Source organism: Neoarius graeffei, chromosome 15, assembly GCF_027579695.1.
Source record: "Neoarius graeffei isolate fNeoGra1 chromosome 15, fNeoGra1.pri, whole genome shotgun sequence".
Lineage (NCBI taxonomy): Eukaryota > Metazoa > Chordata > Actinopteri > Siluriformes > Ariidae > Neoarius > Neoarius graeffei.
Genome location: NC_083583.1, coordinates 64,817,385 through 64,837,802, shown reverse-complemented (window position 1 = coordinate 64,837,802; position 20,418 = coordinate 64,817,385). Strand labels below are relative to the sequence as shown.

The window sequence follows — 20,418 nt, the reverse complement described above, 5'->3', positions numbered from 1 at the left end:
GGTTGAGATATGAAACGCTCAGGAATGATCACTGCATTAGCACAAAAGGTCACCTTGACACACTTTCTTGAATTGTGAACCCTGTATAGTCAAGGTCAGGTTTCACAAGTTACTGATGATGGGTCCTAGCTGTCTGGAATACAAACCCATTACCTCCTCTGATGCCTCCTGCTCCAAGGGTTCTGGGAGTTCAGTGTGTAATAGTGGAGAGTTGTCACCCTATCATCTGGAGCTCATGAGTTTGAATCCTGATGAGGCCATAGCCATCCATGGTCAAGGAGTCCATCAGAGCAAAATTGGTCAAGCTTTCATGAATCACAGCAACATGAGCCAATCAAGTGTGTTTTTGATCTCATGCATGCAGTAGTGGTTAGTGATTTCTGCAGAGCGTTTTACATTGACCCCTTGATGTTGTATGAGCAGTTTGAAAAGATGCAGTTGGCTGTCTTCGCTTGCCTTAGAGGTAGCACATGATGGTCTTTGCCCTCCCTGATTGGTATCTGCCATGTGATAGGGGAGACCTGTGTGTGGGTCGGAATTGGCTAAGATTAAATCTGGGAAAAATAAAAATCAGTCTGCTCTGAAACCCTTCTATAAGCAACCAAAACAGTCTCATTCCAGCTGCTACTGACAACCAATGCATTATGGTCAAGCACATTACAGAAGAAGTAGGAGATGGGAAGTTGTTGAGCAAAATACAGCAAGTGCCTGAGCAAAAACCACTGGCATTGCAAAGAGTTGCTGTTGTAATTCTCTGAGAGAGGTAAGAGAAAGGGTAAGGGGAACATTTTGGCATTAGAGCTTGGAGAAGAACCGATGTTCTGGTATGTCTGAGGAAAGGGATGATGTCAGGAAATTGCCACTGCAGGGGACTGAGGGAGGATGGCTGTTATGTATGCCCCTGTAACAGTTCCTGATGTGGGTGGAGCACAGAAGCACAGCAGGCGAGAGTTGATGTTCACATACATGCTTTTTATTTGACTTATTTTAGCTTTTCAGCTTCCTTCCTTCCTTCATTAACACACATGCATTGGGGTCGGGGAGATCCTCTTCTCTGCTCTCCCCCTCCTTTTATGCTCGATCCCTGCAACAAACAAACACACCCACACACATTAATGGACACCAGGTGTAATGACTTAGCCACTTACCTTCCCCGACCCTGCCCTCCATTCACAAACTGCCGCTTGGCCACGCCCCCATTGCCACAGCCCATCAACTGAGACTGTAAGAATGGAAAGTTGTTGTTGATGTTGGCCATAGAGTCTTCCTTGAACAGTGGAAGAGTTTCCAAACCTGCCATTTCCTTGGATGACAAAGTCTTATGCCCAGAGTTGGCTGGTATGAATGGGTTAGCAGTGCAAAACTCCCCTCTCTTTCAAACATAAAAACACAGTTCCAGTTTTGGTGTCCAGTTTTGTTTTTGGAATAATGTACATGGAATGATATGAAGAAGCAAAACAGCCTGATTTCTTTCCAGCCCAGACTGTAGACTTATACAGCTTATCTGACCATCATCTCAGCTGTTTACGCCAAGTGAAGCCCTAGATTTCATGTACATTTGAGCTGATATTTTGCTGTCCATGCTGCTGATACACTAGAACAAAACATCAGAAGTGACTGAGAATGTGAAATACAATTGCGTGTGAACAAAGTTGGTTATTTATCCTGCCATCCTTTTCCCTCTAAAATCTGTTTGGAAGAGAAACAGATTGAGCACATAATGTCCAAACCAAGTGTAGACTGTCCAAATGCAAATTACAGAAAAAGGACAGTTAACAGAAATGTATGTTTAGTTAATTTATTTGGTATTCAGAGAAAACAGGGCAGTAGCCTAGGAGAGCATTGTAGGCTTGAAACACAAGACAAAAAGCACAAACAGCTGCCTTTCTGCATGTATCTGGCTGCCTAAAGGTAAGTAGGGGTGTGTGTGTGTGTGTGTGAGAGAGAGAGAGAGAGAGAGAGAGACAGACAGACAGACAGAGAGATCATTCTTATTATTGATTATTAACCAACTATGCCGCTTTTCCACTACAAACGTGGCTGAGCCGTGCCGTGCTGAGTCGAGCTGAGTCGGGCTGAGCGGGGCTGTTGGAGTTGCATTTCGACTACAACCGCGCTGAACCGTGCTGGCTGGAAGTGGGTGGACACATTGGGTGGAGTTAGCGAAAGTGGGTGGACGTCACGTGATGTCGTTAAGCAGCGCAAACAGTGACATCAGTGACAGTGGCGGAACAAGTCAGAGCCGGGCCGGGGGCGGGGCAAATGACCGGGCCCTTTATTAAAGCAATCATAACATCATTTTAGGCTACAAAATGTCCGCAACTGCGGTGTTTACCAATTTCAACACTACCGGGTGCAACTATGTTATTTAGTACATCAAGTCCTTCAAACGAACATGTAACTCAGAAACAAAAAACATTAGGATACTGTACATGGCTCATAATAAAACATCAATAGCCTATACTGCGCACATTATTTGAAGGGCATACGAATGAGCGCTCAGAGGTTGCAACGGTGACAGGAAGAGTCAGAAATAAAAGGAGGGCGGTGCAAACCTCACTGAATGCACTGTGTTTACCAATTTCAACACTACGGGGTGCAACTATGTTATTTTGTACATTAAGTCCTTCAAACGAACATGTAACTCAGAAACAAAAAACATTAGGTGACATACTGTACATGGCTCATAATAAAACATCAATAGCCTACTGCGCGCATTATTTGAAGGGCATACGACGAGCCTTGCGCTCCGCGAACTCGTCCACGATGCTCTATGTCACTGATTCAGTGAGCTTTTAAGCGGTAGTCTCACGACCCGGATAGTAAACAATAAACATGGAGGACATGGTGTCGTTAGTGTTGCTGGTCTTGGTGCTGTGGCTTGTTGTCACCGACAACGCGGACAGATACTGGCAAGAGCGTATAGATGAGGCGAGGCGCATAAGGCTTCAGAAATTCTCGTAATTCGTAATTATTCTTCTTCCGGGTTTGCGGTGTTTACAGATCCCAGCGCGCTCGCGGGGCGTGTGTGGGCATGTGAGGACACTCCTCCTCACCAATCAGTGCACAGGGGAGTGTCTGCTCACGCCCCCAACCTCACTCGGCACGGCTTGGCTCGCTTCAGCCCCACTCCAAAACGGTGCGAGTTTTAGGGGCTAAGCAGGGCTGAAACGAGCTGAGTCGTGCTGGTTTTTGGTAGTCGAAACGCGAGCCGTGTCGGGCTGAAGTGAGCTGAAGCGAGCTGAAGTGAGCTGAAAAAGGGTAGTGGAAAAGGGCCATTAGGGGCTAAGCAGGGCTGAAACGAGCTGAGTCGTGCTGGTTTTTGGTAGTCGAAACGCGAGCCGTGTCGGGCTGAAGTGAGCTGAAGCGAGCTGAAGTGAGCTGAAAAAGGGTAGTGGAAAAGGGCCATAATAGTTTCATTTTACCAGCCATTATTACATATGATGGACTGTTGGACACTGAAACTTATGACGACTGCAGGTTAAGACTCAATAGTACTCAGTAAACAATTACTCATGTGGTTTATTACACAAGTTATGAGTTGATCTTGTATTTCCTTCAAAGATAGTGAGAGGAACTTTTTTTTTTGTATTGGATGTCTGTTTACCTCGAAGTACGTAGCAAAGTCTGCTAGTCGGCTAATTTAAGGTGGAACATCAGAAGCTTTTTTGCTCGCTGCTTAGTATTTAAAGGATGATGAGTATATTGAATGAGACATACCATTGCACGTGTTTACAAATTTGCCAATTTTGAATATATTGTTTGTATTACTCAGTTCACTGAATTATACAGAATAGTGACAATAGTGGCACCTTTGTTTAATTCTACAGTATTACATCGGGCATACATTGTCCTCGGGCTGCTCATGGGGTCTGCACTGTCTTTTTGAGAGGTTCTATCAGACTATATTACAAATTTGAACCATCTCGATCATGCCTGTGTCTCCCTCATATCTAAATCTGCAGTTGTTTTTCAGGGGTGAGCCATGTTCTGTTCATTAAGGCTATTTTTAAAAGTTCTTGTGTGATTAATTTAATGGGGTTTCTGCAGTGTCTTTCATACCCAAGGGGTTTGACTTTGTCAGATGTCTGTGGAAGTAATTACAGCAAGGCAAAACAATCTTTCATATCATGACTTTGATGCTTGTCGGCTTTAAAGTGTGGAATTTGAGGGAAATAGAACTAGTATGAGTGAGGCAGCTGTAAAAGAACCACAGCTGGTTGGTATTATCCAACCAGTGTGACCATGATCTAGTCAAAACAGCATAGATGCACTTGTATTAATTGGTTTGTGCAAGTTAATTTAATAGGAGCTGAAAGCTTGAAGCTAGAAATACTTGTGCTTCAAAAATAGATTATATTACATGTTAAGATTATTCTGTGCAATTATTCAATATTTCTACATGGGTTGTATTTAACTTTTATTGACTTTGGGTGTCTTCTTATATTTTGTAGAACGATAAACCAGGATCACCTGGGCCGAAAGGAGCAAAAGGACATCGAGGGCCTGAAGGATTACCTGTGAGTAAAACAAACAAACAAACAAACAAACAAACCCTAATTAAATTTTCCCTCAATTTGATTTTACTGCTCTTGCTATAACCCAGCGTAGATCATTGTACATTTTATTGTATGTCCTGAACACAGTGCTTTTTCATGTTACCTTCAACTAGGCAGTCAAGTGAAACCAACCTCCACATCTTTCCAAACTGCAGCTCATGCTGCATATCACAGGGCAGAATAACACACTCCTCCATGTATGCAGGACACTTTGCCCTGCTCTACATACAGTGTCTTGCAAAAGTATTCATCCCCCTTGGTGTTTGTCCTGTTTTGTCGCATTACATGCTATAATTAAAATGGATTTTTGAGGGTTAGCACCATTTGATTTACACAATATGCCTACCACTTTAAAGGTGCAAATTGTTCTTTTATTGTGACACAAAGAATAAATAAGATGAAAAAAAAAACAGAAATCTGGAGTGTGCATCGGTATTTACCCCCTTTTGTATGAAACCCCTAAATAAGAGCTGGTCCAACCAATTCACTTCATGTCACATAATTAGATGATTAAGATCCACCTGTGTGCAATCAAAGTGTCACATGATCTGTCACATGATGTCTGTATAAATCAACCTGTTCTGGAAGGACCCTGACTCTGCAACACTATGAAGCAAGCAACATGAAAACCAAGGAGCACTCCAAATAGGTCAGAGACAAAGATGTGGAGAAGTATAGATCAGGGTTCGGTTATAAAAAATATCCCAAACTTTGAATATCCCACGGAGTACCATTAAATCCATTATAACAAAATGGAAAGAAAATGTCACCACTACAAACCTGACAAGAAAAGGCCGCCCAACAAAACTCACAGACTGGGCAAGCAGGGCATTAATCAGAAATGCAACGAAGACACCAAAGATAACACTGAAGGAGCTGCAAAGATCCACAGCGGAGATGGGAGTATCTATCCGTAGGACCACTTCAAGCCGTACACTCCACAGAGCGGGGCTTTATGGAAGAGTGGCTGAAAAAAGCCACTGCTTAAGAAAACATGTTTGGAATTTGACCAACAGCATGTGGCAGACTCCCCAAATACATGAAAGGAGATTCTTTGATCAAACAAGCCTAAAATTGATCTTTTTGGCCATCATGGGAAATGCCATGTGTGGCGCAAACCCAACACCCTGAGAACACCATTCCTACAGTGAAGCATGGTGGTGGCAGCATCATGCTGTGGGGATGTTTTTCATCTGCAGGGACAGGAAAGCTGGTCAGGATTGAAGGAAAGATGGATGGCACTAAATATAGGGCAATTCTGGAGGAAAACCTGTTTGAGTCAGCCAGAGGTTTGAGACTGGGACGAAGGTTCATGTTCCAGCAGGACAATGACCCTAAACATACTGCTAAAGCTACACTGAAGTGGTTTAAAGGGAAACATTTAAATGTCTTGGAATGGCCTAATCAAAGCCCAGACCTTAATCCAATTGAGAATCTGTGGCATAACTTGAAGATTGCTGTACACCAATGCAACCCATCTAACTTGAAGGAGTTGGAGCAGTTTTGCCTTGAGGAATAGGCAAAAATCCCAGTGGCTAGATGTGCCATCTAATAGAGACATACCCCAAGAGACTTGCAGCTGCAATTGCAGCAAAAAGTGACTTTACAAAGTATTGACTTTGGAGAGTGAATACCTATGCACACTCTAGATTTCTGTTTTTTCATCTTAATTATTGTTTGTGTCACAATAAAACAATAATTTTCACCTTTAAAGTGGTAGGCATGTTGTGTAAATCAAATAGTGCTAACCCCCCCCAAATCCATTTTAATTCCATCTTGTAATACAACAAAACAGGACAAATACCAAGGGGGATGAATACTTTTGCAAGACACTGTAGATAACCTCACAGACATCCATGATTGGCTAGGGTTGCTGTAATTAACAGGAGAGAGACAGTATGCAATCCCTTAACCCTGAGAGCACAGCCAGTCTTGCTCACATGGATGGCTCTGGCATCATCTGAATTAAATCTCCAAATGGTGAGGTAAATGCCATTCTGTTGTACAACGCTGGAGCCTTGTTCACAGTTCAGAAAGAACCAAAGTTTGAGAACAAAGTGTTCAGTAAACAAATCGTTCTCATATTTTTTCCTGAATGTTAAATAAAAGGCAAAAAACAGATTTTAAAAAAAGTTGACTACTTTTGAACTGTGGGATCAGGTGTGTAAGATCCTGTATTAAGAAAATAATAGCAGTAAAAACTCCTTTTCTGTGCTGATGTTGTATGTGTATATATACTGGGCACAGATTTTGGACCAGTTCTGAATGTTGTTTCATGAGTTACAAGCCTGGGGGAAGAGCCTGCTTGCTCTCAGGCAGAAATTCCATCATGGTCCCTTCTGGACACCATCCATGAAGGAGGAGACTTCTACCTCAAAAATGCTCTTATTTGGAGCTTGATGTCTCTAACGGCTTGGATCAACTTTTCCCTGGCAGAAATCCTTCTATGTAAGAAGAATGAAAGGCTTGCCTTGTACTATCCAGGCCAGCACTATAGAAGGAGCAAATAATGTTCACATTTTCTGTGTGATCAGTAGTGCAAGTTAAGTGTATTCTGTATATACATATACAGTATCAATCAAAAGTTTGGACACACCTACTCATTCGTAGCTTTTTCTGTATTTTGACTATTTTCTACAATACTGAAGGCATCAAAACTATGAAATAACATATAGAACATATATAGAATTATGTGGGGAAAAGTGTTAAATAAAATACATTAGGTCTTTTAGATTCTTCAAAATAGCCAGCATATCCCTTGATGATGCTTTGCACACTATTGGCATTATCTTAACCAGCTTTGTGAGGTAGTCACCTGGAATGCTTTTCAATTAGCAGGTGTGTCTCGTCAAAAGTTAATTAGTGGACGAGTTTCTTGCCTTCTTAATGTGTTTGAGATCAAATAGTAAATAATAATAATAATAATAATAATACAGTAAATAGCCCTATTCCACAACTGTAGTAATCCAAATTATGTCAAGAACTGCTCAACTAAGTAAAGAGAAACGACATCCATTGTTACTTTAAGACATGAAGTGTATTTTAATTAATAAAAATAAAGAAAATACATTGAATTAGAAGGTGTGTTCAAACTTATGATTGGTGCTGTATACACACACACACACACACACACAGACACACATTTATACATATTTTTTTCAATCTTTCCTTTCTAATGACCAGGGACCTCCTGGACCTCCTGGGCCTCCTGGAATTGATGTAAGTTGGGCTTGAACTATCAGACTTGTCCATTAAATACATTGCATGTTGCATGCATCTACATCCTGATTCATCTGATTCGACAAGTTTAAGAGTGCCAAATCCTTTTCACCCCTTTGGACTCCTGAGAAAATACATACAAATGAGAAATTACTGTTTGTACTGAAACATGATCATAACTTCTTCTTTAACGTTAACACTAGTGACATTGTTTTAGTAGCAGTGATGTCATCCAATCTGAAGTAATGAGGATTGAATCAGTTTTCTTAACATAATTCACTCTTTGAGAATTAATCAAAACCAAAATGTCCAAAGTGTTTTGAAAGAAAGTATGAAGTGTTCTTTCTGAACAGTGGTTCCAGACTAGGAGCTCACAGTCAAGCACCATTTTCCTGCAGCGGAAATAACAAACTGTTCAACTCACCCCAGGCCAATTCTCATTGAAGTATTTCCGTTTTAACTGCTTAAAAGCTGGAATAGTTTAACACAGCTGATGTTATCCAGTTAACATGAGCTATCGATCTACGTGCTATCTACTTGCTATCAAATGTGAGCACACATTTGGCTTACTGCATGGTTTTTAAATTAAAAAAACAAACAAACAGTACCTGTGTTTTATGTAGTAATAATTCAAGAGTTTCTGAGAGGATCTCGAAGCAACTGCTCTGTATAAAGGTACAAAATCCAGTGAGATGTTTATGCCAGTAGATTAATTTTATTAATCTTGACAGGTATTAAACTTGTATAAGCCAAATTCTGATATTTGAAGATTTAAAAAAAAGTTATTTTGTTAAAATTACTGTTAATTATCTCTCAGTATGCCCTGTGATGACCTGGCGACTTGTCTAGGGTGTACCCCACCTTTCGCCCATAGTCAGCTGGGATAGGCTCCAGCTTGCCTGTGACCCTGCAGAACAGGATAAAGTGGCTAGAGATAATGAGATGAGATGAGATCTCTCAGTATCACAATGAGTTCCTTTCTTAATATTACCACAGAAAATGTTCTTCATATATATTTTTAATAACGGATCTCAACTCCTCTCTATACTTTTCTTTTGCTTGAACATTTTTTTTGACTTCTTGTAGAAGTTAATCAGTGTTGTACTTGATGAAAATTATTTATGAGTTTATGCATCCCTGTTTTAGATTTATTCTTTCAGGAATCTGTACTTGCAACGGCTGAAGAGAATAAGTAGCATATCTAAAAATCTGATTGCACATGCATATTCCCCAGCTTTATTAGGGTTTTTAGTAAATCGGGGCATACGTTTTTTTTTTTTTTTGCTATAACTGTCTTCTTCATTGTGTCTTAAGGGTATGCAAACATTTGTGCTTACATTAATTGATAGTAGCGTTTATCATTCTGTGTGTGAAGGGTTATTTTAATACAGAAATACATTCTCGAATATGCAGCACTCTTGTTAGTACTGCCGTGCCAGATTATTAAAGGTGCCCTTCCACCAGAAACGTTTAATACTGTCTCTTTTTGAAATACCATAGTTCACTCTGAGTTGCATATGCATGCTGCATGTGAAAATGTAATTCTACTCCCATTCCCTGTATTAGCTTATGAAAGAAAATAATCGGAAAAACGAGAGGATCAGAAAAAGCCATACGAAGTTACGTCACTTCGAAAATTAGTATTCATGGCCTCGCCCACCTTGGCTTGTGACTGCCCATGGGAAGAAAGTGCGAGGAGAAAGACGTAATTCGCCCCAAGCCGCAGCGCGGTGCTCCGCATCCGTTTCGTTTCTAACGGTGGCTCCAGCCCGACTTTGCACGCTCGTAACTCGGGCAGGGGAGGTCCCAGCCTCCCCAGACTTGGCAGCCAGCGACCTCTGCCCCCTCCCGAAGGAACCAGTGCTGCCAGGGCGGGCTAGCTCCGCGCCACGGGACGTAATTCGCCCCGAGGCGCGGCGCGGCGCTCCGCATCAGTTTCATTTCAACTGCGGCTCCAGCCTGACTTTGCACGCTCGTAACTTGGGCATGGGAGGTCCCAGCCTCGGCAGCCAGTGGCCTCTGCCCTCTCCCGAACGAAAGAAAGAGTGCTCCCTGGGCGGGCTAGCTCTGCGCCTCGGGACGTAATTCACCCAACCCTAACCCTAGGTCCCAGCCTCCCCAGACTTGGCAGCCAGCGACCCCTGCCCTCTCCCGAACAAACCAGCACTGCCAGGGCCCGTCAGCTCCCAGCCAGGGGACGTTATTCTCCCCACACCCGCCGAGGCGAGCTCCGCTCCGTGCCTCATGCCTTGATGAGAGCCGCTGCCGCAGGGAGTATTCAATTAAATAAATAAATAAATAAATAAATAAATGAACAAATTAACGACTCCCTCCCAGTCACACACACACACACACACACACATGCGCACGCACATACACACAAGCGTTCTGGTTGGGGAGAGAGCTCCCTTCCTCTGCTCTCCCTCTCCTCTTATAGGGCGCGGTCACTGGGGAAGACACACAAACACACGTTAATTCCCGTCAGGTGCAGTGATTCTGCCACTTACCTTCCCTGACTCCGCCCTCCATTCACAGACTGACGCTCAGCCATGCCCCCGCTGCCACATCTACATTGTTATTGGTCAAAACATCGATGTCGAGACCATAATAGCCAATCGAAACAGTTTTTACAAAGACACCCACATCCGCTTGTTCTGACCCACTGGAGGTAGCGTCACAGTGCTGTTAGCCAATCAGAGGTAACACGTTTACTGATTGCTGTTAGCTAATCAGAGGTAACACTTTACATGTCATGAATATTAATGATTAAGAGCTGAAATCCTGTTGTTCTCCCACCACCCACTCCTCCACCAAACTAGAACAGCCTGAAACAGGAGAACCACAGCATTTTTTTCACCAAAACCGGCTCACAGGGCATTCATTCATAGACCACCACACAATTAATGAAAAAACGATGCAAGGGGACCTTTAATGAAAACAGGAAAATACACAAAAGTGACCTTTATATCATGGCCAGGTGGCATAATTTGCATCTATTTATACATTTTAGTTTTAAAATATGTTTTTAAATAAGAAACCGGTTTCTCCCAGTAACTAGAGTTCAGGTGGGTGTCCTGTATTACAGAGTTTCTTTTAAGACTGACTTAGAACGTAAGATTTATTGTGTATCTCAGAGTTAAGCTCTTAGTCAAGGGGGGGTTTGTTGCTTTTTTTTAAATTAATTAAATTTTTTTTTTTGTAGGACTGTGAGATCCTGGATATTATCATGAGGATGTGCTGTAAGTAAGCTGTGACCATTGCCATTTTTCCAAAGTCTTTTGACCCATAATATTTTTCCTAATCCTCCCCCTGGTAGGTTAAAACTGAGCGCACACTATCAACTTAAGACAGATTTGGGGAAATTTATTTGCAAGTTAAAAAAAAAAAAGAAAAAAGAACGACAAGCCATACTAGAAAATAAGGACTATGACCAGCTGTTCATTAAGGCCACTGAGCCATTTTTGTGAATTCCCATAAAAATGTCATACATACATACTAGATTGGGCAAAACATATAAATACAATAGTTGTAATAGAAAGAGAGAAGCTTGATATGAACAGATGGGTGTGAATTGAGAGCTTACTAATAATTAAACTAATAATTGTGATTTAATGCCAAGAAAAGCATGCTTTTCGAAGACCATTTCAGAGCAACAGCATATGCTGCTTTGTCTTTACTGGGCTAATTTTTAATCTCTGCTTGTTTTATTACTTCCTTTCACACAGTGCAATGGAAAATCTAATTCTCAAGGGTTTTATTTTTATTTTTTCTTTCAGCTTGTTGTGGTGAGTAGACTTCTCATCTCTGGCTTTCAAATGTGCAAGAGGAAATGGCTCCAGCACTATTTGGTTTGGATTAGAACTTGTGCTTTTAAGGAAAAAAAAAAGAGAGAAACAGTTGTTCTTAGAATTGAAATTTTGCTGCTTTGTGTTTGTTTAGAGTGCAAGTGTGGACCCCTGAACATTACCTTTGTTGTGGACAGCTCTGAGAGTATCGGTGCTAACAACTTTGCAATTGCTAAGGACTTCATCGTAGCTGTTATTGACAGATTGGTCAGGGATCAGCAAGTCAAAGTAAGGCTCTTAAAGTGATTTTTTTTTCAGTTGTATGTGGACAAACGGATTGAAAAATTACCATTTTAAAAATAAAGGGTTTGTGTGTTCTGTGCAGTCAAATGCCTCTTTCCATATTGTGTGCAGTTTGGCTTAGCCGATTCTCATGTTGGTGTGGTGCAGTACAGTGGTGAAAGGGCTCAAGAGGTTGTGAAGCTTGGTGACCCCAACATCACCAACATAAGAGAACTCAAGGAGTACATTGATCAAATACTTCATGGAAATATTAAGTACCTTTGGTTAAACATTTGCCTGCCTGTCCTGTATGTCTGATTTCTCGTCTTGTCCCCCCCCTTAAGGGCTATTAAGCGGTTGAATTGGTTGGCTGAAGCCACATACACCGGAGAAGCCCTTGAATTTTCATGGAATAATTTGATCAGACGGCTAGACACGAACTACTCAAACAGTGTGGTGCTAGTCCTGACTGATGGTCGTTCAGATACTAAGAGAGACAGCGTGCCTCTAAACATACTGTGTGGCCGAGGCCTACAGGTAAGAATATCCATGCCGTTTAGAAAGTTTAAGGGTCTTTTCTTACCTCTAGCATGAAATAATACATTTTATCTCCTTAAAACATACCCTGTTCAGTAATAGTAGAATGCCTGGTGCTTGTCTCTATTTCTTTAGAGCACATTTTTAAATTGATTATTTCTTTGAAGATATGCTATATTTCATTGGACTAAACAGAACCATAAGGAACATAGAAGACTTTTCCAACTTTAATAACTACAGTTTACATTTTAAAGAATATAATACTCGCATAACTTGTTAAAAATGTCTTGTATGATACAGTACCTGTTTTGTGATAGGTTGTTGGTGTAGGTGTTATAGACTATTCAGGTACACAGCCCAACAGTGATCAGGTGCAAGACGTGAGCTGTTCAAGTGATCGGGATAAACCAGGCACCTCCTTTGTCCTTAACAACTTCGGCATGCTCCTGGATGATGCTTTCCTCCAAAATGTAACCAACAATATGTGTCAAAGTAAGAGGCAGACAGTGCATAATGTTTTCCTTTCCTTTAGGAAGCAACTGACCTACAGTATATGGAACATGAAAACAATTTGTCCCATGTTTTTGTTTTTCAGATAAGAAGTGCCCCAATTACACTTGTCCAAGTAAGTGTTTATATAATTTTAGATGAAAGAAAGATTCTGCCCTGTCTACTTATACTAAAATAGAAAACAGGTGAATGTTTAAGCCAGTATGGCCAAAGGTTTTTGGACACTTGACCATCACACCCATATGTGGTTCTTCTCAAAACTGTTGCCGCAAAATTGGAAGCACACAGTTGTGTAGAATTTTTTTTTTTATGCTGTAACATTACATTTTGCAGGGCTCGAAATTCATATATTTTTTCACCAGCCAGCTGGACTAGTTACCCTCCAAAGTAACTAGCCAAAAAGAAAATCAACTCACCAAAATTTGTTCATGTATGAATTTTACTTCTGTCAAAAGTAACACAAAAGAGAGTAGTTACCATTGTTCATGACTAATGTGCATTTATTTCAAGACCCGAGTATTTTGATACTGTTTTTTTTTGCACACTTTACAAATTGGCATTTGCTGTTCCACGTCCTCCTCGCGATATCCAAAAAAATGCCAGATGACTGACCCCTTACTAGTTCTTTTAGGAACCAATTCGTCTGCTTCCATTTTTTATTTGTCGCTGAAATTGACAGAGCTTACACGGTAGCCAATGCAACACCAGCGATTGCACGAACTGAGTCAGCGCTGACTAGAAACCAGAAACTGGAACTAGAAAATCTTCCCGCAAGCAGTGTTGCCAGATACTGCTGACGTTTTCCAGCCCAAAATATGTTCAAAACCCGCCAAAATGCACTTAAAACCGCCCAAATGGGCGGGAAACCACCCAGTCTGACAACACTGCCCGCAAGTTCCTTTCAGCACCTAGATGTCGCCCGGGATTGGTTGGCGAGTGTGTGACGTTATTGTTTTTTTTTTACCCTTAGGCAGCCTCTCACGTTACTGCCTGAGGGACAGGGAGAAAACCACCGGAACAGGTTTTAAACAAACGCAACAAACATGAAACAAACGCAAGTCGGCAGATGACCATAAAATACTCAATAGTTATGATATAATAATTATATGTATCTCACACAGAATTTTCGGAGATATATCGAGTATATTCGATATATCACACAGCCCTAGTCTGAATCTTTGTTTGATATATATTTTTCATTTTCAACTAGCCAGCCGGGCTGGCTAGTGACAGGAATTACCCGCCAAATGACAAATTAAGTCGCCGCGGGTGACTGGACCACCGCAAATTTCGAGCCCTGTTTTTGTCTTCACTGGAACCAAAAGGTCCAAACCCGTTCCAGCATGACAATGCCCCTGTGCACAAAGTATCCTGCACAGAGCCCTGACCTCAACCTCAGTGAACACCTTTGGGATAAACTGGAATGCAGACTACACCCCAGTCCTCCTCACCTAACATCAGTGACTGAACTCACAAATGCTCTTGTGACTGAATGACAGCCACGCCCTAAAATCTAGTGGAAAACCTTCCCAGAAGAGTGGAACTTATTATAATAGCAAAGGTGGATTGAATTTAGAATGTGATGTTTACTTATCAGCAATTGGACATGTAATTGGTCAGGTGTCCACATACATTACCAGTCAAAAGTTTTGGCACCCATTGTAATTCAATTTTTTTCCCTTTATTTTTATTAATTAAAATACACTTCCGGCGGCACAGTGGTGTAGTGGTTAGCGCTGTCGCCTCACAGCAAGAAGGTCCGGGTTCGAGCCCCGTGGCCGGCGAGGGCCTTTCTGTGTGGAGTTTGCATGTTTTCCCCGTGTCCGCGTGGGTTTCCTCCGGGTGCTCCGGTTTCCCCCACAGTCCAAAGACATGCAGGTTAGGTTAACTGGTGACTCTAAATTGACCGTAGGTGTGAATGTGAGTGTGAATGGTTGTCTGTGTCTATGTGTCAGCCTTGTGATGATCTGGCGACTTGTCCAGGGTGTACCCCGCCTTTCGCCTGTAGTCAGCTGGGATAGGCTCCAGCTTGCCTGCGACCCTGTAGAACAGGATAAAGCGGCTAGCGATAATGAGATGAGATGAATACACTTCCTGTCTTAAAGTAATGATGGATGTCATTTCTCTTTACTTAGTCGAACAGTTCTTGACATAATATGGATTACTACAGTTGTGGAATAGGGCTATTTACTGGATTTTTATTATTTACTATTTATTGTTTGATGGTCTTAAAAGCATTAAGAAGGCAAGAAATTCCACTAATTAACTTTTGATGAGGCACACCTGTTAATTGAAAAGCATTCCAGGTGACTACCTCATGAAGCTGCTTAAGATAATGCCAATTGTGTGCAAAGCATCAAGGTAAATGGTGACTACTTTGAAGAATCTAAAATATGAAACATTTTGTTTGGTTTTTTAACACTTTTTTCTTTACCACATAATTCCAGATATGTTCCAGATGTTATTTCATAGTTTTGCTGTCTTTAGTATTGTTCTACAATGTAGATAGACAAAATACAGAAAAACCTATGAATGAGTAGGCGTGTCCAAAGTGTTGACTGGTACTGTACTTTTGGCCATATAGTGGATATGCATTATTTTGCTTTTGTCCAATGAGCCTTTGGCATTTAGATCTAGGAAAAACATACAAACTTACTTGTCAGCCACTGGGTTTTCAATATGGAACCAACAACAGAAACTGGATAACGTCCTTTTATTTAATACATAGACATATTTAAGCGAGCTCTTTAACAAAATTTTAATCTAAAAATGTACAGTGGTGCTTGAAAGTTTGTGAACCCTTTAGAATTTTCTATGTTTCTGCATAAATATGACCTAAAACAACATCAGATTTTCACACAAGTCCTAAAAGCAGATAAAGAGAACCCAGTTAAACAAATGAGACAAAAATATTATACTTGGTCATTTATTTATTGAGGGAAATGATCCAATATTACATATCTGTGAGTGGCAAAAGTATGTGAACCCTTGCTTTCAGTATGTGGTGTGACCCCCCCTTGTGCAGAAATAACTAAATGTTTCTGGTAACTGTTGATCGGTCCTGCACACCGGCTTGGAGGAATTTTAGCCCATTCCTCCATACAGAACAGCTTCAACTCTGGGATGTTGGTGGGTTTCCTCACATGAACTGCTCGCTTCAGGTCCTTCCACAACATTTCAATTGGATCAAGGTCAGGACGTTGACTTGGCCATTCCAAAACATTAACTTTATTCTTCTTTAACCATTCTTTGGCAGAACGACTTGTGTGCTTAGGGTCATTGTCTTGCTGCATGACCCACCTTCTCTTGAGATTCAGTTCATGGACAGATGATCTGACATTTTCCTTTAGAATTTGCTGGTATAATTCAGAATTCATTGTTCCATCAATAATGACAAGCCATCCTGGCCCAGATGCAGCAAAATGGGCCCAAACCATGATACTACCACCACCATGTTTCACAGATGGGAGAAGGTTCTTATGCTGGAATGCAGTGTTTTCCTTTCTCCAAACATAATGCTTCTCATTTAAACCAAAATGTTCTATTTTGGTCTCATCCATCCACAAAACATTTTTCCAATAGCCTTCTGGCTTGTCCACATGATCTTTAGCAAACTGCAGCCAAACAGCAATGTTCTTTTTGGAGAGCAGTGGCTTTCTCCTTGCAACCCTGCCATGCACACCATTGTTGTTCAGTGTTCTCCTGATGGTGGACTCATGAACATTAACATTAGCCAATGTGAGAGAGGCCTTCAGTTGTTTAGAAGTTACGGTACCATGGGGTCCTTTGTGACCTTGCCGACTATTATACGCCTTGCTCTTGGAGTGATCTTTGTTGGTCTGCCACTCCTGGGGAGGGTAACAATGGTCTCAAATTTCCTCCATTTGTACACAATCTGTCTGACTGTGGATTGGTGGAGTCCAAACTCTTTAGAGATGGTTTTGTAACCTTTTCCAGCCTGATGAGCAACAACAATGCTTTTTCTGAGGTCCTCAGAAAGCTCCTTTGTTTGTGCCATGATACACTTTCACAAACGTGTTGTGAAGCTCAGACTTTGATAGATCCCTGTTCTTTAAATAAAGCAAGGTGCTCACTCACACCTGATTGTCATCCCATTGATTGAAAATACCCGACTCTAATTTCACCTTCCAATTAACTGCTAATCCTAGAGGTTCACATACTTTTGCTACTCACAGATATGCAAGATAGACAAAAGTAAGAACAAAATCGAACCAAAACTCCAAGAGTGGCAACACGCCTACCGTAAAGGCAGAAGCACATCAGACCTGATTTTCGCCATCAGGCAGTTAACAGAGAAGTCATGGGAGTATAACAAATAAAAGCAATATTGCTTTTATTGATCTAGCAAAAGCATTTGATTCTGTGCCACACAAAAACTTATGGAACATTCTCAGTATGAAATATGACATCAAAGGAAGACTGTTAGAAGCAATTAAAAGTACCCATGAACCTTGCACCTGCACTGTTATGACTGGATATCCCCACAACAAATGGTTTGATGTCAAAAGTGGTGGCAGTGTCCTTTCTCCTATACTGTTTATTGCATACCTAGACATTGTCCTTCAAGAAGTTAACAAAGAACAGACTGACATATTCCAAACTTTTGGATATGCAGATGACATTTGCCAATGGGAAAGGAGTATAGACGCAATAAAGTATGCCTTAGAAAGGTATGATGATGAGTTCACAAATGCAGGAATGAAAATGAACAAAGAAAGTGGCAAAACAGAAGTCCTGGTCTTTGGTAGAAACCCCCCAAACACTGAAATTACAGTCAACAGAGACACTATTGGGAGGGTTGAACAGGCCAAGTACCTAGGCTCAGTTACATCCAAAGAATCAGGTAACAAAGCTGAAATCACAGAAAGAATCAGCAACTTCAGCAGACAAGCTGCCGCCCTCCAACCAGTGCTCTGAGACAAACTAGTTTCAAACGAAGTAAAGAAGACAATTTTTAACACCATTTTAAAACTAGGCCTTCTATATGGCTGTGAATCCTGAGTGTTAACCAAGAAAGACATCAGTAGACTACAAGCTGCGGAAATGAAAGTGGTCCATACCATGCTAGGGAAGACGAGAGCGGACAGACTGAGAAATACCCACCTAAGAGGAATCCTTGGTATAACATCGATAGAAGAAGACATAGAAAGGGCATCCCTTAGATGGCTAGGGCATGTCGAAAGAATGGAAGATGGAAGGATTCCAAAAATAGCATTCAAATACAAACCAAAGGGCAAGCGCCCTCTCGGCAGACCTAGGAAAAGGTGGAAGGACAACATACAATAAATATTAACAAAGTACAAACTGGGCAGACTAGACAGACTTGAGGAGGAGGGGGTCTTCCAAGACCGAGAGGAATGGAGAAGGCGATGCTCTCAACTGACAGGCCCTAAGGCCTATCTGGGGAAGATGTAAGATGTAAGAAGAAGAAGATATGTAATATTGGATCATTTTCTTCAATAAATAAATGACCAAGTATAATATTTTTGACTCATTTGTTTCACTGGGTTCTCTTTATCTACTTTTAGGACTTGTGTGAAAATCTGATGATGTTTTAGGTCATATTTATGCAGAAATGTAGAAAATTCTAAAGGGTTCACAAACTTTCAAGCATCACTGTAAATGTATTAAACCATAATCTTCAAACTATAAATCCTTGAGATTTTGTTTTCATGACCTTTAAAACACCTGTCTAATATTTTGTGTTTCAGTTTCCTTTACGGATTCCACCGATATCCTGATTATGATGGATAGCTCAGCTAGCGTGGGTGCCAGAAACTTTAAGTTGACCCAGAATTTCACAGACAAGCTGGTCAAGCGCTTCCTGACTGCAGATAAAAGTCAAAACACTGAGGTCCGTGTTGCCGTTGGGCAGTACAGTGATACCGCTAAGCTAGAAGCTGGCTTTTTTAACAATTACACTGTAGTGGCTGCTCAGCTCGCAGAAGCCAAATTCCAGAATGCTGGCACGCAGGTGATCGAGGCACTCCATTTTGCCATTGACCAATTCAAAGGAGGCCGGAACAGGAAGAAGAAGCTGCTGGTGTTTTCAGATGGGCGCTCACAAGGCATGAACACTAGGCAATTAGAAGAGATGGTAAGGGAAGTTAACACAAACGGCATTGAGCTTTATGTTCTGGCTGTTGAGAATCATCTGAATCAGTACAACCTGCAGATTTTGGCAAGTCGTGGACGGCCTGATGACAATATCTATGCCTCCCGCCATCTAATTAGAGCTCCTGACTATCACTCCTTGCTTAGGGGAGTATTTTACCAAACTGTGTCCCGGAAGATTTCACTGGATTCAGTAGTGTATGTCAGGTCTTCTTAATACGCAGGAGCTGATTGTGAAGTGGGAGGGTGAAAAGTAATACATACACAGGGGGTGGGGCAATAGAGCACAAGTTGTTGTTGTTGTTTTCATTAATTTGTGATCCATATTTCATTTTACATCATGTAGGGATTCTCTGAGTTATATATGAGAGATACCGGTATGTCATTTATGTGCCTTTGAAAGTTAAAGGGATTAAGAAAAAGAGTAATTTCACAGTCATGATTAAAAAGCATGTGCATTTCCTCGATGTTAGGATCATTCATATACATTGGATTATTTTCTCGAAAACTACTTTCTCATCTCATCATACCTTCATCAACATTATCATCTCCTTTAAACATACAGTACAGTACAAGCAGTTTCCTTCGGAATCAATAAAGTTTTCTGATTTTACATGCTCAGATTGTCTTTTTGAAGCCTGAATAAATCAATTCCCATTTTTATCCTCTTTTATATTTCATATCACTTGAATGTAAATTTGGTGCTATCAGCATACACTCAGGCTCATTTAAATGCAAACGCAAATTTGAAATGTTATAGTGCTTTTAATCAAAGATTGTTTTTACCAATGGGAATATGTAAAATTTTATACATTATAAATGTATTTTAAATTAGTCATGGGGATGCTGTAGAGGGACTTTTTTCCAATAAAGAATGCTTCACCCACTAAATCTATGTCTTTTGTGTAACACTAATCAAACATCCCACTGACCAGCAGTGAATTTAACCAGAGTTAGCGAAATTCCTCATGTTGCTTTAAATCTGTGCCAATTCATTGTCATTAAAAAAAAAAAAGTCTTATGATAAATTAATAAGTTGAAACTTGGAAAGCTTGTCTAAAACAGCTTAAACAAAGTGTTCCAAGTGAGCTATATTTTATTCATGTGTTAGATATACTGTATGGGTCCAGTTTCTAGAGTGCCTTGGCATTACATTAAACTTCAAGGTTGTGGCTTTGACTTATGATGTCTAGCAAGATAAGTTATTAATGAACAGTCATGTCATGTGGAAATGATATACAGTACCTTGCAAAAGTATTCATCCCCCTTGGTGTTTGTCCTGTTTTGTCGCATTACAAGATGGAATTAAAATGGATTTTTGGAGGGTTAGGCACCATTTGATTTAGACAACTTGCCTACCACTTTAAAGGCACACATTGTTTTTTTATTGT

General features: G+C 40.9%; 1 protein-coding gene across 1 annotated transcript in view; it reads left to right on the top strand.

The window, feature by feature from the left end:
• The window catches only part of col6a1 (collagen, type VI, alpha 1), a 56,864-nt gene extending 36,946 nt beyond the window's left edge, over positions 1 to 19,918 (top strand). The window contains exons 26-35 of the mRNA XM_060941756.1: positions 4,455 to 4,520; positions 7,743 to 7,778; positions 10,981 to 11,017; positions 11,555 to 11,563; positions 11,718 to 11,851; positions 11,978 to 12,087; positions 12,190 to 12,382; positions 12,700 to 12,874; positions 12,978 to 13,007; positions 18,625 to 19,918. Coding sequence (XP_060797739.1) covers positions 4,455 to 4,520; positions 7,743 to 7,778; positions 10,981 to 11,017; positions 11,555 to 11,563; positions 11,718 to 11,851; positions 11,978 to 12,087; positions 12,190 to 12,382; positions 12,700 to 12,874; positions 12,978 to 13,007; positions 18,625 to 19,244 — 1,410 coding nt within the window. The 3' untranslated portion in view covers positions 19,245 to 19,918. The remainder of the gene's footprint in view (positions 1 to 4,454; positions 4,521 to 7,742; positions 7,779 to 10,980; positions 11,018 to 11,554; positions 11,564 to 11,717; positions 11,852 to 11,977; positions 12,088 to 12,189; positions 12,383 to 12,699; positions 12,875 to 12,977; positions 13,008 to 18,624) is intronic.
• Positions 19,919 to 20,418: the final 500 nt, after the last annotated feature.